General features: G+C 41.1%; 1 protein-coding gene across 7 annotated transcripts in view; it reads left to right on the top strand.

Annotated features, from left to right (window-relative positions):
- SSH2 (slingshot protein phosphatase 2) overlaps positions 1–23,575 on the top strand; it is a 311,909-nt gene that overhangs the window by 167,755 nt on the left and 120,579 nt on the right. Inside the window, exon 1 of one of the 7 annotated variants that reach the window (XM_010367965.2) lies at positions 3,820–4,105. The exons of 4 other annotated variants lie outside the window; for them this stretch is intronic. In XM_010367965.2, coding sequence (XP_010366267.1) covers positions 3,978–4,105 — 128 coding nt within the window. In that variant the 5' untranslated portion in view covers positions 3,820–3,977. Of the gene's footprint in view, positions 1–3,819; positions 4,106–4,303; positions 4,486–23,575 lie in introns of those variants that run through there. 2 more of the 7 variants (XM_010367963.2, XM_030922917.1) reach the window with 2 other exon arrangements.

Here is a 23,575-nt window from a genome sequence, read left to right as displayed (position 1 = left end):
TTAGCCAGGATGGTCTTGATCTCCTAACCTCGTGATCCAGCCGCCTCGCCTCCCAAAGTGCTGGGATTACAAGCGTGAGCCACTGCGCCCAGCCGCATTTTTAATGCTATTAATGTGTCATCCTACAAAAACTTAATCTGGTCATAGCTAATATTGTCAAGAGCCAACATTTTAGAATATTCACATTTTGAATCTTGAAATGGTCGGCAAATGACATGACAAAGCTAATTTCAAATCTTCCAACTCAAGCAAGAATATAAAGAAAGGCAGCAATTTTTCTTCAGGGCCTTTGTGCAAAATTTGTTTTTTAGAGAAAGCCCCTTCTGACTTCACGTAGAGTAAAAAAACTAACTTAGTTTATTTCATGCTGCTCAATCTCATTTGAAATCTTTTTTTTTTTTTTTTTTTTTTTTTTTTTGAGACGGAGTCTGGCTCTGTCGCCCAGGCTGGAGTGCGGTGGCCGGATCTCAGCTCGCTGCAAGCTCCGCCTCCCAGGTTTACGCCATTCTCCTGCCTCAGCCTCCCAAGTAGCTGGGACTACAGGCGCCCGCCTCGTCGCCCGGCTAGTTTTTTGTATTCTTTAGTAGAGACGGGGTTTCACCGTATTAGCCAGGATGGTCTCGATCTCCTGACCTTGTGATCCGCCCGTCTCGGCCTCCCAAAGTGCTGGGATTACAGGCTTGAGCCACCGCGCCCGGCCTGAAATCATTTTTGAATTCCTAGATGCATGGGTACAGAGAGCTTGCTCCCTAGAGCCGTGTTTACCGACAGTGGAGAGTAAAGAATGAAATTGAGCTGAAACTAAATTGATTGGGATTTTGACACTCTGCAGACTATGCAAAGAAAAGGAATTTGTTCAACTTTTAAAAACAGGCAGTAGCAGAAAACTATTTTCTTAAAGGTGTCCCAGTTTGCAAAGATGATTTAATTTTTTTCTTAAAAAAGCAAGAGACAGGCCAGGCTCAGTGGCTCACGCCTGTAATCCCAGCACTTTGGGAGGCCAAGGCGGGCAGATCACCTGAGGTCAGGAGTTCGAGACCAGGCTGGCTAACATGGTGAAACCCTGTTTCTACTAAAAATACAAAAAATTAGTCAGGCGTGGTGGCACTCACCTGTAATCCCAGCTACTCGGGAAGCTGAGGCACAGAATCGCTTGAACCCATGAGGTGGAGGTTGCAGTGAGCTGAGTTCACGCCATTGCACTCCAGCTTGGGCAATAAGAGTGAAACTCCGTCTCAGAAAAAAAAAAAAAAAAAAAGCAGGAGACATGTTCTAGCACTTTCTCAATTTCCTATATTGCAGTTCAAAGTGAGAATTTAACTTTGAGAAGCTTTTGAAAAAGCCTGGATAGGGATGTTAACATAGCCTCCTTTGCTGAACAGACACTGACAGAGGTCTTCTGAGGAGAAAGGAAAGGACTATGCACTTCTGGGGCGTCGCTATAGGAACCTATTTATAAAAGACAAGATACATATTTATGAAATCTTTATCTCTGGCATTTTTAAATGCAAGAGATATTAAGTATGAATTGAATAATATATATTTCCTGTTTTTTCAGACAGATACAGATGATTACCATGCCATTATCTGCCCCAAATGGCATCATTTAGTGTTGACTTCAATAAAATCCTCTCTGCTGTGTCATGAAAGGAACTGGGAACTGGACTTACCTTAACAGTGCTGTTCTAAAGTGCCTGCTGCTTTTTTTTTTTTTTTTTTTTTTTTAATCACAGCAGGAGGCTGTAATAAATTACGGCCTGGAAGAAGTTTCAAACTGGCAAGTTTGCCAGATATTTTAAGCAATTTATTTTGGGGTGTATCAGCAGATTTTTTCTTACACTACCATTTGGGTGCCTGCTGACACAGCCTGAATAAATCTTTCAAACATTTTCCTTCCTAGAGATGGATGAAGATGATGAACTCCAAGATCCAGACTTTTCGTTAACTCTTCACTTGCCACCTGGTGCTTTCCTATTACCAGATATCTCAGAAACTTAGATAACACTTTCCAGCGTGAGTTTGCAGTATTTCAAGTCCCTCAAGGTGATTTGGCAATAGCCATAAGTTTTATGGAAGAATCAACTAACGAGTACTTCTGGTTTTAGGCATAAAACTTATAATTTGGATTGATTATTTCATTACTAGTATCTTGAAAATTGCCAAACTTTCCAATGGGAAAAGAGCATGAATATTTATGTAAAACAAAGGCTTATTATTTTCTTGATTATAGCATGTTGAGTCTTAAAGTGACTTCTTCCTCATTTTAATCTGTTTTCTAATTGGTTAGTGAAGTTTTTAGAAATTATTATTAATTTCTGACTCCAGAATTCCTAAGGCAGCTTCAGTGATATGTATTTTAGTCTAGTATTCAAAAATGCTGAAAATGCTGATACCTGAAAATATTTGCTGTAGCATAATGAGACTGGAAAGGTAAAATAAAAGGAAGCTAACTTCTATTGAATGCCTGCACCGTGCCAGCCCCTTTTGTGAGCATAGCATGCAGGAGAGAAAGAGCGCAGTCATATTTTACAAAGAGCTGGTCCCTGGTCAGGTGAAAGGCACTGCTCAGTGAATTTGAAGGAACATGGTTAAGGGCTTAAAACTGTAAAGGCGTTAGGGAATACCGTTTGAAGGTAAAAGCCCTAGATCAAACGTCATAAAACCTGGGTTCCTGAGTGACATTATTTATAAACGAGGTCATCTGTTTAGACCTTAAATGTTACCATATCTGTAAAGTGAAGATATGATCTCTACCCTGCCTTCTCAACCATGGCTGCACTTTGGAATCACCCGGGGAGCTTTGAAGAATACGTCTAAATCCCACCTTCAAGAGATTCCAATTCTATTAAAGTGCAGCCTGGGCACTGAGATTTTTTAAACCTACCACAAGTAATTCCTATGTGCAGCTAAGGCTGTGAATCCTTGGATTAGGGGATGGCTAAGAAAGCCCTCTATAGATGTACTTACAAAGATTAATAGATGTTACCGACAATCTAAATTGTTTTGTTTGTTTGATCATCACTTCAACTGTTTAAAAAAAAAAAAATCTGGCCGGGCGCCCTGGCTCACGCCTGTAATCCCAGCACCTTGGGAGGCTGAGGCGGGCGGATCACCGGAGGTCAGGAGTTGGAGACCAGCCTGGCCAACACAGTGAACCCCAGCTCTACGAAAAACACAAAAATTAGCCAGGCGTGGTGGCGCAAACCTGTAATCCCAGCTACTCGGGAGGCTGAGGCTGGAGAATCGCTTGAACCTGGGAGGCAGAGGTTGCAGTGAGCCGAGATCGCACCATTGCATTACAGTCTGGGCGACAATAGCAGAAACTCCGTATTAAAAAAAAAAAAAATATATATATATATATATATAATATATATATATATATATACACATACACACACACACACACACACGTATGTGAGTGTAAGCGCTGAATTTCCACATCACATAGGAAGTCTTTGAAACATATTTGTTGCACTTGTGAATTTATGGCCTTTAAACTTTTTAAGATCTGTCAAAAACGGGTTTGAGGTACAATGTATAAAGCCAGTCTTTAAGAGAGAGGACTTTTCTGTTGAAACATCCTCCTTTAGAGAAATGCAAGCCTTTCTCGCGCACCCCCGACTAGATTCACTCCCTTACCGAGGCAGCGGTGTCTTGGAGGCCGCCGGATGCCCTAAAGGCTGTGACGCGTGCTGCGGGATCCGCGCGGGCGTCCCGAGATCTGGGGCGGGGCGCTGGCCGGGCCTACCCTCTCCGCTCTCAGGACCCGCCCACCCCGCCGCCCCGGACGCGGGTAGGGGCGGGCTGCTGGCGGTGCCCGTCAGTCCGGACTCTACTGCCCAGTCCCGGGGCTTCGGCGGCTGCCCCCGCGCGACCCGGCGGGCCCGTCTCCACCGCCGGATGCCCGCACTGCCTGCGCCTCGTGCCGGAGCAGAGCAGAGGCCAGGATGCGGAGTTGTGCACTTTGAGCCGGCCCCATGACCCTGAGCACGTTGGCCCGCAAGAGGAAGGCGCCTCTCACTTGCACCTGCAGCCTCGGTGGCCCAGACATGATTCCTTACTTCTCCGCCAACGCGGTCATCTCGCAGAACGCCATCAACCAGCTGTGAGTCCGCCGCGCGCCCTCCGCCTCCGCGCTCAGAAAGTTTGCTCTTTGAACAGCCTCTTTCCCCAGCATCCTTGGGAGCAAACAAGCAAGCAAGCGAGGGCGAGCGCGCATCCTGCGTGCCTGGAGGTCTCCGGGCGTCTGGAGGGAAGGATGCTGGGGTAGAACAGTGGGGGGATTCATGGAGGCGGAAAGTGTCCCGGGGTGGGGTTGGACGGAAGAATCCTTTGGGAGAATTTCCGGTAAACTTTGAGGGACTTTGAAAGTGCGAGTTGTCCCTGAGTAGTTGTGACCGAGTGACAGCTGAGCCGTTTGGCACTTGGAAGACTGGGGTGAAGGGTGGTCGACAGAATCGGAAGCGGGAGTCCCTGTGGGTCCTGGTGAGCAGCCTTCCATGATTATGGGTTTTGTTTGTTTTAAATAAGTTTCTGTTGCTAGCCATTTACAAAAAGAAAGGCCATTCTTCGCTCCTGCTGATTGTAGTCTGGAGTGATTCCAGAAGGCTAGATTTCGGTAGTTTCTATTTTATCTCCTCCTGTACTACTAATACGTGCTTACAGCCCAAACCTGCATGCACACCTTCATTCACCAAAGTGCAAGTGCATCTTTAAATCGTCGCTGTTTTTGAAGTCTCTAGAGAGTTGAAGTTCTGAGAAGTGTGTGTGCTGAAGCTTGTGGTTAATCTCACCTCACAGTTATCAAGTAGAGGAATTTTTCCTATCTAGGTTCCATCCTTAAGTCAATGCAGTGGTTTAAGGTTACTTAGCAGCAGTTTGGTCTGTGTTAGTGTATTGACGCTCATTCCAAGTGGCTTCAGAGGAGTCACCTGCTGAGGTTTTCCTAGACTCTGCACTTAAGCAAAGCTACTGTCTCCCTCCCAGGTCAACTTTTTAATGTCCAACAACAGAAACTTTACATTATCCCTTATTAAAGGTCATGTAAGGTGATTTCTAGATAATCGTACAACTAATTTATTATTTTCATAGTTTGCCCTCCTAGTCTACCAAGTATAATTAAACTCGTTTGAGTTTCTTTTTTACCCCTGTGTGTTGATTCGTGGTGGAGCTTCTAAAAAAATAGAAAAAAATCACAAAAGTTGTTTTACTGCCCTGTACTGTAAAAGCTCCACAATTAAATAAACTGACTGGCATTTTCCGTCTAAAAAGGGGAAGGGACATGGAGTGAAAGAGAAGTTAATGGGTAGATAATCTGACACTGATAACCAGTATGAAAATAATAGTGTTAACAGTACTTTTAAAATGGCAGTGGATTAACAATGTGGTATGTATGTATAGTAGAATATTATTTAGCCTTAAGGAAGGAGTCTGACATATGCTACAGTATGAATGACCTTGAAGATACTATTCTAAGTGAAATAAGCCAGTCACAAAAGTATAAAGACTATATTATTTCATTTATATGAGGTCCCTATCTATAGAAGTCAAATTCAGAGAAAAGTAAAGTAGAATGGTGGTTGCTAGGGGTTGAGAGAGAAGGGGTGGGAAATTTGTATTTGAAGAGTACAAAGTTTCATTTGAGGAAGATGAAAAAATTCTAGGGATGGATGGTGGTAGTTGCACAACAGTGTGAAAGTACTTAATACCCTAGAAATATACACTTAAAATGTTTAAAATGGTAAATTTTATGCTATGTGTATTCATGGCCAGTAAAAGTCATAGCAAAAACTGCAGTTACTTTTCACCAACCTAATAAGCATAATAAGAAGAATTTAAAAGGGCCTAGTGTGGTTGCTCACACCTATAGTCCCAGGACTTTGGGAGGCTGAGGTGCAAGGATCACTTGAGCCCAGGAATTGAAGACCAACCTGGACAACATAGTGAGACTCCATCTTAAGAAAAATAGAAAAAATTAGCCAGGTGTGGTGACACATGCCTGTAGTCTCAGCTACTCAGGAGGCTGAGGTAGAAAGATAGCTTGAGCTCGGAGGTTGAGGCTACAGTAAGCCGTGATCATGCCACCACACTCCATCCTGGGTGACAGAGCAAAACCCTGTCTCAAAAAAATAAAAAAGAATTAAAAAGGCCAGGCACAGTGGCTTATACCTGTAATCCCAGCACTTTGGGAGGCAAGAGGATCACTTGAGGCCAGAAGTTCAAGACCATCCTGGGTAACGTACTGAGACTCTGTTTCTATGAAAAATTTTAAAAATTAGCAGAGTGTGGTGGTGCACACCTGTAGTCCCAGCTACTCAGGAGGCTGGGGTGGGAGGATTACTTTATCCCAGGAGTTCAAGGCTGCGGTGAGCCATGAGTGTGCCACTGCTTGCCAGCCTGGGTGGCAGAGCAAGACCCTGCCTCTTTAAATAATAATAATAATAAAATAATTTTTAAAAGGCAGAGATTCTAAACTTTTTTAGGGGAAAGGAGTTGTGAATAATATTTTCTGGTCAATCACGTCCAAATTGTTTTTCCTACTAGTTAGTGTCTTTGGGTAAATAATATAACATCAGTTTCTTCCACTGTAAAATGGGGATACAGTGGTTTTTACCCCATAAGATCATAAGAGATCATATATTTGGTAACACTTTGTGAACTGTAAATCTCTACACAAAAAGTTAATTAAAATTAATAACTAATAGCTGCCGTGTATTGACCACTTTCACTGTGCTGAGTTTAATGTACATCTATCTCATTTAATCATCATAGCAACCTTATGAACTAATTTGTTCTGTTTATAAATAATGAAACTGAAGCTTAGAGAAGCTAAGTAGTTGCTCAAGGCCATATAGGTAGTAAATGACAAAACTGTCCTTAGAATCTAGATCTATTTCCTAGGCCACTGCCCTTAACCACTATAAAAATGGTATTTTGTCTTAGTAGTTGCAAGGTCACTTTTGAGACTTGGCAGTCTGAGGAGTTATCTTTGACTGCTGAAATCTTCAACTTCCTGAAAAAATATATTTGCTATACTGAGTTTTGCTACTAAGACAAACTTTTAAAGAATTTTTGGAATATTTGTCTTTTATTTTTGTCTCTATTTCCCCACTTCTTTTTTCTTTGTTTCTTGTTTTGTTTTGTTTTGACACAGGCCTTTGCTCTGTCACTCAGGCTGGAGTGAAGTGGCTTGAACACGTCTCACTTGCAGTCTTGACCTCCTGGGCTCAAGCAGTCCTCTTGCTTCAACTTCCTGTGTAGCTGGGACCACAGGCACGTGCCACCACACCTGGCTGATTTTTTTTTTTTTTGAGACCGAGTCTCACTCTTTCACCCAGGCTGGAGTGAAGTGGCATGATCTCAGCTCACTGCAGCCTCTGCCGCCCCGCCACCCCCACCCCGGGTTCAAGCGATTCTCTCTCTCTTTTTTTTTTTTTTTTTTTTTTTTTTGTAGAGACAGCGTTTCACTTTGTTGCCCAGGCTGGTCTCATACTCCCATTCTCAAGTGGTCCTCCTGCCTTGGCCTCCCAAAGTGCTGGGATTGCAGGAGTGAGCTACTGTGCCTAGCCACTTCTTTTTTCTGTGAAGAGACTTGCTATAATATTCACTTCTTCCAAACTGTATTTATTATTATTACTTTAGAGGTCATGTTTATTTAGCATTTATAATGTTGCGCAGTCATCATCATTAAAAAAATTATTAGGAATCATTCTGAGTACACTACTAAACTTTATGAACTTAAATATACCCACTGTTAGCACCTAATAAAGAAGTTCTTAATTTGAGGTCCATGGTCACCTAGAGGTCTATGGATTGGCTTCAAAAAGTCAAACCCCTTGAGATTATATGAAAATGTTGAGTAGATAAATATATTTTAAAATCAGATTCTCAAAGTGATCTGTGATCTCAAAAGAGATTAAGAAGCTCTTTCCTAAAGGGAAGTGTTATTTCTAAGACCTGATTCTATAAACCTCAACTGCTGTGAGCATTTCCCTGTGGTACAGATACGGACATAACAATAACTAGTGGGAGCAGCTAAACAATTCAGATTTAGGGTCCTAAGTGAAGACTGACTCAAAAGATTTTGCATTTGGAGGGGTGGGGTGCCTTGATACATGAGTACACTTAGCCCAGTGGTTCTCTTGTCACTGCTGAGAACCCACTCAAAAGAGCTTTTTGCCCTTTCTCATTTGCTACCCTCAGGTTTGCTGTAGGTTTAGAAACCAAGAAACAAGCTAGGCGGAGTGGCTCACGCCTGTAATCCCAGCAGTTGGAGAGGCCGAGGCAGGTGGATCATGAGGTCAGGAGTTCAAGACCAGCCTGGCCAGCATGGTGAAACCCTGTCTCTACTAAAAATACAAAAAAATTAGCCAGGCATGGTGTCACGCACCTGTAGTCCCAGCTACTCCGGAGGCTGAGGTAGGAGAATTGCTTGAACGCAGGAGGCAGAGGTTGCAGTGAGCTAAGATCGTGCCACTGCACTCCAGCCTTGGCGACAGGGTGAGACTCTGTCTCAAAAAAAAACCCACCAAGAAACAAATCCTATGCGAATTGTGTTAAAGAGTAAATTGAAGCCAAGGGCAGTGGCTCACACCTATAATCCCAGCACTTTGGGAGGACAGGAGTTTCCGACCAGCCCAGGCAATGTAGCAGGACCCTGTCTCTAATAAATAGATAGATAAGAGAGAGGATAGATGGATGGTTGGATGGATGGATGGATGGATGGATGGATGGATGGATGGATGGATGGGTAGTTAGATAGGCAGGCAGGCAGGTGTAGTGGTTCACGCCTGTAGTCCTAGCTACTCAAGAGACTGAGGCAGGAGGATTGCTTGAGCCCAGGAATCTGAGATTACAGTGTGCTATGATCGTGCCATTGCACTCCAGCTTGGGCAATAGAGGGAGACTGTCTCTTGTTGTTTTTTTTTTTTTTTTCTTTTGTTCGTTTGTTTGTTTTTTGAGACAGAGTCTTGCTCTCATTGCCCAGGCTGCGTGATCTCAGCTCACCGCAACCTGCGCCCCCTGGGTTCAAGCGATTCTCCTGCCTCAGTCTCCTGAGTAGCTGGGAATACAGGCGTGCACCACCATGCCTGGCTAATTTTTTTTTTTCTTTTACTAGAGATGGGGTTTTTCCATGTTGGTCAGACTGGTCTCCAACTCCTGACCTCAGGTGATCCGCCTGCCTCAGCCTCCCAAAGTGCTGGGATTACAGGCGTGAGCCACTGTGACCAGCCTCTGTCTCCTTGAAAATAAAATTTAAAAAAGTAAATAGACCAAAGTGAGATCCTGTGGACTCTCTTAGGAAGGAAAGTTTATGACTTTTGGAGTGTGGGCTTTTGGGCATCTATTTTGGTAATTTCATAGGCTGTTATTACTTTCAACTGTGTTATATATGATAGGTGAAATTATGGAATAGCTGGGGTATTACTGTATTTTATTGGTAATTATGTCATCATTATTAGATGAAGGTCTACCCTTGCCGCTGTATAAAACTCACCAAATATAGTATTATTTTTTACCTGTCAATGAAGAACATTAATAAATGATCAAAATCATTCCAGAAATAAACTGTAGTTACTATTATACTGTTAAGTGTTAATTCTACTAGAAAAAATATATATATGAGCAACCCAGAGAATCATTTGGTCAGACTTCAGGAGTCTTGGATTAGACTGATGAGAATGATCGTAAAAAGTTCATACCCTTTAAGGGTCTGTACATGCATTTTAGTAAAACAAAAACTTGAACTTCTGAAAAATATGGAAGCCTGTATTATTTTCTAGAGAGCTATTATTCAGTCCCTGGGAAGTAGTCACTAAGCAAGGAGCCAAAGTGTTAGTATTATCATTATATACTAAACAAGTGGCCATTTTTGTGTCCTAAAAAGCTCAGGGAAGAGTACAAAATTGTTAGATAAAATGCTGGCAAAGACTGCCATTTAAAATATTCCTGGCTGGGTGCAGTGGTCTATAATCCCAGTTCTTTGGGAGGCCGAAGCAGGTAGATCCCTTGAGCCCAGGAGTTTAAGACCAGCCTGAGCAACACAGGGAGACCCTGTCTCTACAAAAAATTAGCCGGCATGGTGGTGCATGCCTGTAGTCCCAGCTACTTGGGAGGCTGAGGTGGGAGGATGGTGTGAACGAGAGAGGCAGAGGTTGCAGTGAGCCAAGATAGTGCCACTGCACTCCAGCCTGGGCAACAGAGCAAAACCCTGCCTCAAAAATAGATAAATAAAACTAAATAAAATAAAATATTCCCATTATGAAAACCTCTGATCAAAAAAATCTTGTCTTGAAGCTAAGGCACTGAAACATTGCTTGATTTGCTAATGAGGTTACCTTAAGCTTTTTATACTTGACCTAAAATATTTTTATTTACTTGGTTCATATATGAACTTGACTTCCCAGAAGCATATCAGTGCTTTCTAAGGCTCAGCCTCAACAGTAGAGGAGCATATTGGATGTTCATCCAAAATGTGCCTTTTCATGAAATCAAAAGGTAGAAAGTCTTATTTTTTGTGTTAGTAATAGTAGTAATGCTCTTTCAGTTCCACTTTGTAGTTATACAAGGGTTTTCACATGAACTCATCTCCAGACTTAAGCTTGCATCAGAATCACCTGGAGGGCTGGTTAAAACACAAATTGCGGCCGGGCGCGGTGGCTCAAGCCTGTAATCCCAGCACTTTGGGAGGCCGAGACGGGCGGATCACGAGGTCAGGAGATCGAGACCATCCTGGCTAACACGGTGAAACCCCGTCTCTACTAAAAATACAAAAACTAGCCGGGCGAAGTGGCGGGCGCCTGTAGTCCCAGCTACTCGGGAGGCTGAGGCAAGAGAATGGCGTAAACCCGGGAGGCGGAGCTTGCAGTGAGCTGAGATCCGGCCACTGCACTCCAGCCTGGGCGACAGAGCCAGACTCTGCCTCAAAAAAAAAAAAAAAAAAAAAAAAAAAAAAAAAAAAAAAAAAAAAAAAACACAAATTGCTACCCGCAGTCCCCAGAGTTTCTGATTCTGTAAGTATAGGGTGTGACTGGAGAATTTGCATTTCTAACAAGTTCGTAGATGATGCTGCTGATGATGACCTAAGGACCCTGACTTAATTAAAGTATTCCTCTGAGGCAGATTGGGCAAGTCATCGTCCACATTTTATAGCATAACAAACTAGAGAATCAAAATGCTGAAGTGATTTGCACAAGGCTACATGGCTTGATGGTAGAACTGAAACTAGAACCAGCGTTTCTTGTCTCTGCATGCAGAGCTCCTATAGTGCTGCACTCACAGTTCTGATACACACATCTTTGTATACATATGTAAACATTTCTTTAGATAAATTTCTAGCAGTGGAATTTCTGGACCTAATGTTGTGTATATGTTAAAAATTTGATACATATTGCCTAATTGCTTTCTAAAAAGGCTTTACCGATTTGCTCTTAACCAGCAGTGTGTAAACATATCTTTCCCTATATCTTCACCGACCCCAATAATATTAATATTAATAGCAGATAATCCGGGCGCGGTGGCTCACGCCTGTAATCCCAGCACTTTGGGAGGCTGAGGTGGGGGGGATCACCTGAGTTCAGGAGTTCGAGACCAGCCTGGACAACATGGTGAAACCCCATCTCTACAAAAATACAAAAATTAGCCGGGCATGATGGTGGGTGCCTGTAATCCCACCTACTCGGGAGGCTGAGGAGGGAAAATCACATGAACCCAGGAGGCGGAGGTTGCAGTGAGCCAACATCATGCTGTTGCACTCCAGCCCAGGTGACTGAGCAAGACTCTGTCCACAAAAAAAAAAAAAGGCAGATAATTTTTACTGAGCATTTATTATGTAAGAGACACTGTTTTGAGCAGTGGATGTATTATTTCATTGTCTCTTCTTAACAACTTTATGAGTTAGATATTATCCTCAATTACAGAAGAGAAGAACAGAGAGGTTAACTTGTCTCAGATTATCCAGCCAGGATGCAAACACAGGCAGTCTGACTCCAGAGTCCCTGAATCCCTGCTCTTAAATACCTCTCTATTTACAATTCCCCTTATTACTATGGAGGTTTAGCATCTTTTTATGTGATTTTTCTGTGATTTGAATGTTTGTGCTCCTGACCATTTTTCTATTGATATTTGGCCTTTTTCTTTTTTATGTTCTCTATATATTCTGAGTATGTGGCAAGCATACTTTCTCCTAGCCTATTGTTTGCCTTTTAACTTTGCATCCCATATAAAAGTTTTACGTTTTTATATAGTCAAATTTGTTGTATTTTATCTTATGATTTCAAGATTTTGCATCTTGCTTTTTAAAAACCTGTTACCATTCATCCTCAGGATTATCAAAGTATTATTTTATATTTGTTCTAGCATGTCTACATTTTTAAATATTTAACTCTTTAAAACATCTGGAATTTATTTTTATTTATAGTGTGAGGGAAGAATCTAGCTTAACCATTTTTTTCCAATTGGATAGTTATTCTAATACCATTATTTAATACATTCTTACTTCACTAATTTGAAATGCTACATATATATTAAATTCTTACAGATGCTTGGAGTATACTTCTGTACTCTTAAGTTCTGTTCATGTTTTTCTGTTCATACACCAGTACTCATTTTACTTATTATAGATTTAGTGGACAATTGTATGCCAGTGCTTTACCTCCTTGTTAGTATTTTTCAGTGTCCTATTTTTGTTTATTTCATTTTCCAGATAAATCTTAGAATCAGCTTATCAATTTTTCACTTTTAAAAGTTGTACTAGGATTTTGATTGAAATTTTTCTGAATTAATTTTGGAGAAAATTAACAGTTTTACAAAATGAGCCTGCCCAATGAAGAATGTGATGTGTGGGTCTATTATTCACTGTTTTTTAAATGTTCTTCATTTAAATTGTACAGTTTTCCTTACGGTAATTACACATTTCTTATTAGATATATTCATGGGCATTTTATAAGGTTTTTGTTGCTCTTGTGAATGAGCTCCACTTTCCCATGACATTTTCTAATTAGTTACAGCAGGTGGGTCATAAAACTATCACTTTTGATATTTGCTTTTATATCAGACCATCTTGCTAAAACTCTTACTTGGTTCTAATATCTAGTATATGTTTTTACTTGATTTTCTTGACTTTTCTTCATGGATGATTATATTATCTGTAAATGCGTTTTGTCTCTCTGAGTGCAGTTATGCACCACATAACAACATTTTGGTCAATGACAGACCATATACAGCAGTGGTCCCATAAGATTATAATGGAGATGAAAAATCACCTAGTGACTGTAGCTGTCATAATGTCATAGCATAATATATTACTCATGTGTTTGTGGTGATGCTGGTGCAAACAAACCTGCATTGTATAAAAATATAGCACATACAGTTATGTACAGTACATAATACTTGATAATAAGCGACTATGTTGCTGGTTTATGTATTTACTGTATTGAACATTTTATTATTATAGAGTGTACTCTCTTTTTTTTTTGAGACAGAGTTTCACTCTTGTTGCTCAGGCTGCATTGCAATGGCACAATCTCAGCTCACTGCAACCTCCATTTCCTGAGTTCAAGCGATTCTCTTGCCTCAGCCTCCCGAGTAGCTGGAATTACAGGCATGCACCACCACGCCTGGCTACTTTTGTATTTTTAGTAGAGATGGGGTTTCACTATGTTGATCAGGCTGGTCTTGAACTCCTGACCTCAGGTGATCCACCCGCCTCGGCCTCCCAAAGTGCTGGGACTATAGGCGTGAGCCACCGTGCCCAGCCTACGCTGTACTTTCTTTCTGCTTAGAAGAGAATAGTTAACTGTAAAGCTGCCTCAGGCAGGTCCTTCAGGAGGTATTCTAAAAGAAGGCATTGTTATCATAGGAGTTGACAGCTCCATATATGTTATTGTCCTTGAAGACCTTCTAGTGTGGCAAGATACAGAGATGGAAAACAATGATCTTGGTGATCCTGACTCTTTAGGCCTAAGCTAGTGTGTGTGTTTGTGTCTTTAACAAAAAAGTTTCAAGAGTAAAAAAAAAGGCCGGGCGCGGTGGCTCAAGCCTGTAATCCCAGCACTTTGGGAGGCCGAGACGGGCGGATCACGAGGTCAGGAGATCGAGACCATCCTGGCTAACCTGGTGAAACCCCGTCTCTACTAAAAAAAATACAAAAAAACTAGCCAGGTGAGGTGGCGGGCGCCTGTAGTCCCAGCTAGTTGGGAGGCTGAGGCAGGAGAATGGCATGAACCCGGCAGGCAGAGCTTGCAGTGAGCTGAGATCCGGCCACTGCACTCCAGCCTGGGCGACAGAGCAAGACTCTGTCTCAAAAAAAAAAAAAAAAAAAGTAAAAAAAAAAAATACTTTTTTTGTTGCTGTATTTTTGGTAGATGGGGTTTCACCGTGTTGACCAGGATGGTCTCGATCTCTTGACCTCGTGATCTGCCCACCTCAGCCCCCCAAAGTGCTGGGATTGCAGGCATGAGCCACCAAGCCCGGCCAAAAAAATACATTTTAAAAATAGAAAAGCTTATGGAATAAGGATATAGCCATGTACAGTAGCTTGTGCCTATAATCCCAGCTACTCTGGAGGCTGAAGGCAGGAGGATCACTTGAACCCAGGAGTTTGAGGCTGCAGTGAGCTATGATTGTGCCACTGAAGCCTGGGCAACGGAGGAGACCTTGTCTCTTATAAGAAGAAGGAAGGAGGCGGATATAAAGAAAGAAAATATTTTTGTACATTTATACAATTTTTCTGTTGTTTTATTTTTATTTATTTATTTATTTATTTATTTATTTATTTTTTTGAGACAGAGTCTCACTCAGTTGCCCATGCTGGAGTGGCATGATCTTGGCTCACTGCAACTTCTGCCTCCTGCGTTCAAGTGATTCTCCTGCCTCAGCCTTCCGAGTAGCTGGGATTACAGGTGCGTGCCACCACGCCGGGCTAATTTGTATGTATTTTAGTAGAGATGGGATTTCGCCATGTTGGCCAGGCTGATCTCGAACTCCTGACCTCAAGTGATCCACCCGCCTCGGCCTCCCAAAGTGCTGGGATTACAGGCATGAGCCACCACTCCCGGCTGATTTTTCTGTGTTTTGAGTTAAGTATTATTAGAAAAGAGCCAAAAAGTTAAAATAATTAAAACATTTATAAAGTAAAAGAGTTACTGTAAGATAAAGTTAACTTTTGAAAAAAGAGAAAGCTTGGCTGGGTGCAATGGCTTAACACCTATAATCCCAGCACTTTGGGAGGCTGAGGTGAACAGATTACTTGAGGTCAGGAGTTTGAGACTAGCCTGGTCAACGTGGTGAAACCTTGGCTCTACTAAAAATACAAAAATCAATTGGGTATGGTGGCGGGCACCTGTAATCCCAGCTACTCAGGAGGCTGAGGCAGGAGAATCTCTAGAGCCTGGGAGGCAGAGGTTGCAGTGAGCCGAGATCACGCCACTGCACTCCAGCCTGGGCAACAGAGCAAGACTCCATCTCAAAAAACAAACAAGAAAAAATAAGTTTTTAAAATAAATTTAGTGTAGCCTAAGTGTTTATAAAGTCCACAGTAATTACAGTCGTGTCCTAGGTCTTCACATTCACTCACCACTCACTCACTGACACCCCAAGCAACTTCCAGTCCTGCAAACTCCACTGATGGTAAGTGCCCCTTACAGGTGTACCATTTTTTATCTTTTATACCACATTTTTACTGTTTACTGTGCCTTTTCTATGCATAGATATGTTTAGAGATACAAATACTTAACATTATGTTACAGTTGCCTACAGGATTCAGTATAGTAACATGCTGTACAGGTTTGTCACCTATATGGTTATCCCGTATAGCCAAGGTGTGTAGTAGGCAGTACCATATAGGTTTGTGTAAGTGTACTCTATGATGTTCGCACAATGATAAACTTGCCTAGTGATGAATTTCTCAGAATATATTCCTGTCATTAAGTGACGCATGACTGTATTTATAACTCTCATTGCTTTGGCTAGCCTTCTAATGTTAAATAGTGTGATACTAGTGGGCTTGTGTGAAAAGAAGGCTTCAGCTGAGGGCATTTCTTACTATTGCTAATTTGCAATATTTCTATTGCAGTATTACTATTGCTAATTTTTCAGTGAGGTATAGTTATTGAATTTTATTGACTACTTTTTTATATCTATGGTATAATATTTTCTCCTTTACTAGTAATGCAATGACACATTGAATTATTGAGATTGAATCATCCTTACATAACTAAACTACACCCTTTTTGCATTATTCATTTAACATATTGCTAGGCTTGGTTTACAAATGTTTAAAGTTTTTGCATTTAGGGATCTAAATATTTGTTGAATCTTTGATGCTGTCTTCGTCCAGCTTATGTCTGATTTACAGAATAATTTAGGTAGTTTTTCATTTTTTTCTGTGCTCTGAAACAGCTCTGTAGTAGGATTATCTGTATTTTAAAGCTTGGAACCAAGAAGTTTTATTCCAAGTGTTTTTATTTTAGGAATTTTTTTTTACCATTCACATTTTTAAATTTCCGTGTTCTCATTGAATAAATATAATTATCATCTGTGAGGCTCTTAAAATCTAGATCTTGTCTTCTACAGAAATGGACAAACATAACTGAATAATTGATAATTGAGTAATTGAAACCAGGCATTCATTTATAGTTTAAGGGCTTTTTTTTCTCTTTTTCATGGATAAAGAGACTAATATTAATATTTAAGAGAGGTATGACATGCCTCTTTGATTTTAAATTAATAATGACTTTTTGTGGTTGTTTTTGATCCTTAGAGAATATAGCCTTAAAATTGAATATTTTAAAGAAACTGATCAAACTGGTTTACATCTAGTGAATCTTCTGGGTGTTACGGCCTTCAAATGTGAAGGAACAGTTAATGATCCCCTATCAAAGTATAAAGATGCATTTGTGTTTTTATTATTGTGGTAACTTTCTGTGGCTTTATCCACACTTGTGATTGTTTAAAAATTAGTAGAGCAGTAATTAGCCTATAACTGAGGGGTATAAAAACAGAGCTCTCTTCTTTGGCCTTCTTGGAATCATACTTAGCCAAGTTAACTGTAAAATAAATCTGTACAATGAAGATGAACAGGAATGATGAGGTAGTGATATGCTCAAGTCAAGATTTCTTTTTGATAAGTCTAGAATGGATTTCTTTTTTTCTAAATTACTGCTATTTGCCTTTGTACTCACCTGTATTTACTCCTGAAATTGGGAAATATCTCTAGACTTAACACTGATAAACACTGCCCAAAGCCAAATAACTACAGATATTGTCAGTCTCTGTTTCCAAGACCTGTTGGGTCTGGGAATAAGCGAGGCTCAGACTGCTGTATTTGCTCACATCTCTTCTTGGGTCCTTCCAGTAAATGTGAGTCCTATTAATCTACCATATGTTAAACTGCCTTGGGGCTAAAGAACAGTGATGTAGATGTTATCACACAATTTCTGAATCTTTCACATACTTTTTCAATTTCTAAAGTGAAAGAAAAAATCAGTATCCTATTTTTAGTTAGGGTTAGAGTTAGCTTTGCATTGTTGAATGATACAGAATGACTGCTGTATAACTAACATAATTAAGTTTACCTTAAAGAAATATGCTAAGAACATCAAGGCCTTTTTAGGTGTTCCTGTAATTTGGAAGAATGCAGCCAATAATTTATAAATAGATTGTTATTGTTGCACACCAAAGGGCAAATTTGGGCTCACCTTTTTTGCATGTTGTGTGAATTTAACAACTTGTGTTTTCTGCATTAATCTATTTTTAGAGGGTTATGACTCTTCTTTTAGTAATTCGAGGGATTTGGCTTAGTTACAGTTGGTAAAGCAACAAAATCCAGAGGTTTGAATCACTCCTAAATAAAGAGAAGCCTCAGTATTAGCCAATTATAAGCTTTCTTAAAAAGTTGTAGCAGTTTTAGGCTTCCGGGGTAGAAGTAGAATTATTTGATTTTTTTTTTGGTAATAAACTAAACTATTTAAATTGTTGTATATGTTTGTTTGAGGATGGTATCTGCCTCATTTCAGGACATTTTGGATATCACGTGAGATAATTATTCACAAGAAAGAACAATAAAAATTCCAGTTATGGTTGTTACTTTTATCATCTGTACTTAATATTTATCCATCAAAATTTACATGGATATTCATGATCCATAACAGGATGTTTCAACTCCTGAGCATTCTAATTGTGGACTTTATATTGCTTGTCTTCTGTGGTGACTGTGTAAAAGTTTATGCTGCATATGGCTTTATCTGTTTGCAACTTAAGCAAAACTTTAAGCATACTTCATCTCCCCAGCAAAAAGCTAGTCACATTTATGAGCTCAGCATCTTATCAGTGCATTTTTGTCTCTGCTGTTCTCTGAATTTTGAGTCTTAAAAACCAGTTAGTCTCCATGAGGGCTAAATTGAATGAGAGTTTTTTTCTCTGATTTTAAATAAATACCACTTACAACAGAGCTCTTGAGAGATGCCATTTCTTCCGGACTGTCCTCTGTCCCATGTCCCTTTAAGTTACTCTTTCTCTTAATGTTAATATCCACAGTTCTCATGGACATCAAACATTTTAATTTCCCATAATTGTATCATCTCTTTTTTTTTTTTTTTTTTTTTTTGAGACGGAGTCTCGCTCTGTCGCCCAGGCTAGAGTGCAGTGGTATAATCTCAGCTCACTGCAACCTCTGCCTCCCAGGTTCAAGGGATTCTCCTGCCTCAGCCTCCCTAGTAGCTGGGATTACAGGTGCCCACCCCCATGCCCGGCTAATTTTTGTTTTTATTTTTTAGTAGAGACGGAGTTTTGCTATGTTGGTAAAGCTGGTATTGAACTCCTGACCTCAGGTGATACGCCTGCCTCAGCTTCCCAAAGTGCTAGGATTACAGGCATGAGCCACCGTGCCTGGCCTCATCTCTATTTTTAGGGGGAGCTTTAGTTTGAGAAGTTAGGGTTTCTGTGGTGGGGTGTGAATTCTCAATGTAAATCTTTCTTCCTAAGAGCTGAGTGAAATAAATGGATTCAAACCAATAAAACTGAATCTCTTTGAAGTTCCTTTGACCAGACTTGATGTCTATCATAGTGTTAATCCTACCTCTGTGATGCCTTTCCCTCCTCAATAAAATCTCACCCTTAATTCTTTTTTTTTTTTTTTTTTTTTTTTTTTTGAGACGGAGTCTCGCTCTGTCGCCCAGGCTGGAGTGCAGTGGCCGGATCTCAGCTCACTGCAAGCTCCGCCTCCCGGGTTTACGCCATTCTCCTGCCTCAGCCTCCCGAGTAGCTGGGACTACAGGCGCCACCACCTCGCCCGGCTAGTTTTTGTATTTTTTAGTAGAGACGAGGTTTCACCGTGTTCGCCAGGATGGTCTCGAACTCCTGACCTCGTGATCCGCCCGTCTCAGCCTCCCAAAGTGCTGGGATTACAGGCTTGAGCCACCGCGCCCGGCCTCACCCTTAATTCTTACAGTATCCTGTTCCTTAAACACTCTCTTTAAAAACTCTTAAAAGATTTCTTGGGTCACATATTCAGAATAACTACTTGCCATTTGTTATTGTACCTAATAGTAATAGTAATAGTAAAGTGTTTAAAATAAAACAGACCTGAGTTCCAGAGTTCATCATTTATTATCTGTGTGACTTTGAACATATTTTATAACCACCCTAAATCTTAGTTTCCTCATCAGTAAAATGGAACTTATAATACCTGTGAGGATTAAATATGATATTTGTGAAGCAAATGGTAGCTTAAATTTTTGCTTATTTTACCCTTTTGATCTGAGCCAAATTATAGGAGAAATAGAGTGACACCTAGCATGATGGTAAACATTGTGTCATTTCCATCATTATGCTAAATTGCATCTATTCTGTGTAAGAAGTAAGAGATAAAGAAATACAAGACATCGTTCCTGCAGTGAGTTTCCTCACAAACTCAGTTTGTTGAGGAAATAAGATGGCAATGAAAGGATAAATAAGAGCTCAATCTATTGCCTGCTAAGTGTCAGATGAACAGTACAATTTGTGCTTTAGAAATTCAGAGAACAGAAGGGTATCATTGTAGCTGGGTGCGGTGGCTCACGCCTGTAATCCCAGCACTTTCAGAGGCCGAGGCAGGCAGATCACATGAGGTCAGGAGTTCAAGAGCAGCCTGGCCAACATGGTGAAACACCTTCTCTACTAAAAATACAAAAATTAGCTGGGTGTGGTGACAGCACCTGTAATCCCAGCTACTCAGGAGGCTGAGGCATGAGAATTGCTTGAACCTGGGAGGCAGAAGTTGCAGTGAGTTGAGATCCTGCCACTGCACTCCAGCCTGGGTGACAGAAAAAGACTGTTTCAAAAAAAAGAAAAAAGAAAATTACTTTGAGCATACTTTGGGTATATCATATGGGCAGAGCATCCAGAGTATCTACTAGGCACACAGCACAGTAACCAGTGTTTGCAGATTTTACATAGTTTATTTAGGGAGGTTGCCAGTTTTGCAAGGCCATTGTTATTGAATCAGTACCAGTGACTGTGAGCACAGTGTGAAATCCCCACAGGCACACAAGAACAGAAATCATTAAACTATCTGCTAGTGGCTTTATGGTTTGTTTATTTAAAAAAAAAAAAAAAAAAAGCACATTTAAGTAATCCAAAGCAAAACTTCTTTCTCTTCTTCCTCCAGGTGCTTAGCTTTAGATATTATTATTACATCAGCATCACGTGGTAGGCAGGGTTATTCCCATGACAGAGAGGGCTTATAATATTTACAATGGAGTGAGCTATAAGGGGAAGGGTGTGCTGATTGCTGTTTTTCCTTGTTATTATTGGCTTGGTTACTAGTTTAATGGCCTAGTTGCCAATTAATGGCTTAATGTATTTAGTGTTCTGTATAAGCAATGTACAACTCTTTAGTTTCTAAGTCAAATATACGTGAAAATCACCCTAGTGGATACAAGAATCTTCCATACAAATAGTAAGCCTGTGATTATACATTAATCAGTAAAGACCAAAAACTATATAAATGCCATGTTACACTAAGCCCAAATGATAATTTAATGATATTGAGTCAAAAAAGAGATACTGCAGCTGCTAAAAATTTAGAGATTATGCCCTAATAATGCCTATGCCAAGAAAAATGACATACTGAAACTAGATAAATTGCGTATTTCATAAAATTTAGTGATTCTAACCAAATGAATTTAAACCCAGTATAGTTTTTTTTCAAAATTGAAAACTGAATAATGTAGTAGACTGGCTAGTTATCTCTGATGTAAAGATGAAAAACTTGGTTTAATCATACTTTTTGTATTGCTTCCCCCGGAAGTGTTTGAGTATGTTTCTTAAGAACATGCATTATTCCTGGTTATTAGTGTGCCGGGGCTTATTCATCCCTGTGACTCTCCCATGGTCAGTCCCGGTTGTCGTAGTCTGCTATGCCCATGCTACTGGGATTTTCTCTGCCTGTTTTGTTGCTACTTCAGATGCTTGGAGAAATTCTCAGTAAGGCCATATGCCCCGTTTGTCAGAAAATGATAGTATCATAATGAAAAAGTTTGTTATGCTTAAAAAAAAACAAATCTAGTATCTTCCTCAATTAGAATCAAAATCAACAAATAAATATTGAATGTCAGTGCTCTTCTTTATGACAATCTTATAAATAACTTTAGGATAAATTTCCAAATGGAGAATCCCCTAGGCGTTTAAAAAAAAACCTGTCTACCATTAAATACAGTAAAGCTGATAATGAACTCAGCTTAAAAATGAACTTCTGTGCTGTGCGTGGTGACTCACGCCTATAATCCCAGTACTTTTGATTGCTTCAGGCCAGGAGTTCAAGCCCATCCTGGTCAACATAGTGAAATCTTGCCTCTACTAAAAATACAAAAATTAGTTCAGCGTGGTGGGACATGCCTGTAATCCCAGCTACTCGAGAGGCAGAGGCATGAGAATCCCTTGAACCTGGGAGGCAGAGGTTACAGTGAGCTGAGGTCGTGCTACTGAACTCCAGCCTGGGTGGCAGAGTGAGACTCTGTCTCAAAAAATCAAAAGACGGCCGGGCACGGTGTCTCACACCTGTAATCTCAGCACTTTGGGAGGCCGAGGTGAGTGGATCACAAGGTCAGGAGATCGAGACCATCCTGGCTAACATGGTGAGACCCTGTCTCTACTAAAAAGACAAAATATTAGCCAGGCGTGGTGGCTGGTGCCTGTGGTCACGGCTACTTGGGAGGCTGAGGCAGGAGAATGGCATGAACCCGGGAGGCAGAGCTTGCAATGAGCCGAGATTGCGCCACTGCACTCCAGCCAGGGCGACAAAGCAAGACTCTGTCTCAAAAAAAAAAAGTCAAAAGGCTGGGCACAGGAGCTCACACCTGTAATCCCAGAACTTTGGGAGGCTGAGGTAGGTGGATCACTTGAGGTCAGGAATTCAAGACCAACCTGGCCAATGTGGTGAAACCCCGTCTCTACTAAAAAAAAATACAAAAATTAGCTGGGCATGGTGGGCAGGCCTGTAATCCTAGCTTCTTGGGAGTCTGAGGCAGGAGAATTGCTTGAACCCAGGAGGCGGAGGTTGCAGTGAGCTGAGATGCTGACACTGCACTCCAGCCTGTGTGACAAAGTGGGACTCCGTCCCCCCAAAAAAAAAAAATGAACTTCTGGCCAGGCACAGTGAGTGGCTCATGCCTGTAATACCAGCACTTTGGGAGACTAAGGCCAGAGAACTGCTTGAACCCAAGAGTTCAAGACCAGTCTCAGCAACATAATGAGACCTCACCTCCACAAAAAATTAAATTAAAAAAATATATATAGCTGGATGTGGTGACATATACATCTGGTCCTAGCTACCCAGGAGGCTGATCCAGAAGGATTGCTTGAGCCCAGGAGGTCAAGGCTTCAGTAAGCTGTACCATTGCAGTAAGTGATTGTGCCACTGCACTCCAGCCTGGGTGACAGAGCAAGAACCTGTCTCAAACACACACACACACACACACACACACACACACACACACACGAACTTGTCCTAGGTAAGTGATATTTTTTATTATTATTTTTTTAACTGAACTAGTCTTATCAGTGAAGTGGCCGGGCCTGGTGGCTCACACCTGTAATCCCAGCACTTTGGGAGGTCGAGGCGGGTGGATCACAAGGTCAGGAGATCGAGACCATCCTGTTTAACATGGTGAAACCCTGTCTCTACTAAAAATACAAAAAATTAGTCGGGCATGGTGGCACGTGCCTGTAATCACAGCTACTTGGAAGGCTGAAGCAGGAGAATCACTTGAACCCGGGAGGCAGAAGTTGCAGTGAGCCAGTATCGCACCACTGCCCTCCAGCCTGGTCAACAGAACAAGACTCCATCTCAAAAAAAAAGAGAAGGAAAAGTGGGATTGTCGGCCGGGTATGGTGGCTCACTCCTGTAATCCCAGCACTTTTAGAAGCTTAGACGGGCAGATCACGAGGTCAGGAATTCAAGACCAGCCTGGCCAACATGGTGAAACCCCGTCTGTACCAAAAATAAATACAAAAATTAGCTAGGCGTGGTATCAGGTGCCTGTAATCCCAGCTACTCAGGAGACTGAGGCAGGAGAATAGCTTGAAACTGGCAGGCGGA

Source organism: Rhinopithecus roxellana, chromosome 19, assembly GCF_007565055.1.
Source record: "Rhinopithecus roxellana isolate Shanxi Qingling chromosome 19, ASM756505v1, whole genome shotgun sequence".
Taxonomy (NCBI): domain Eukaryota; kingdom Metazoa; phylum Chordata; class Mammalia; order Primates; family Cercopithecidae; genus Rhinopithecus; species Rhinopithecus roxellana.
Note: the sequence above shows the minus strand (reverse complement) of the source record. Positions and strands in the feature narration are given on the sequence as shown.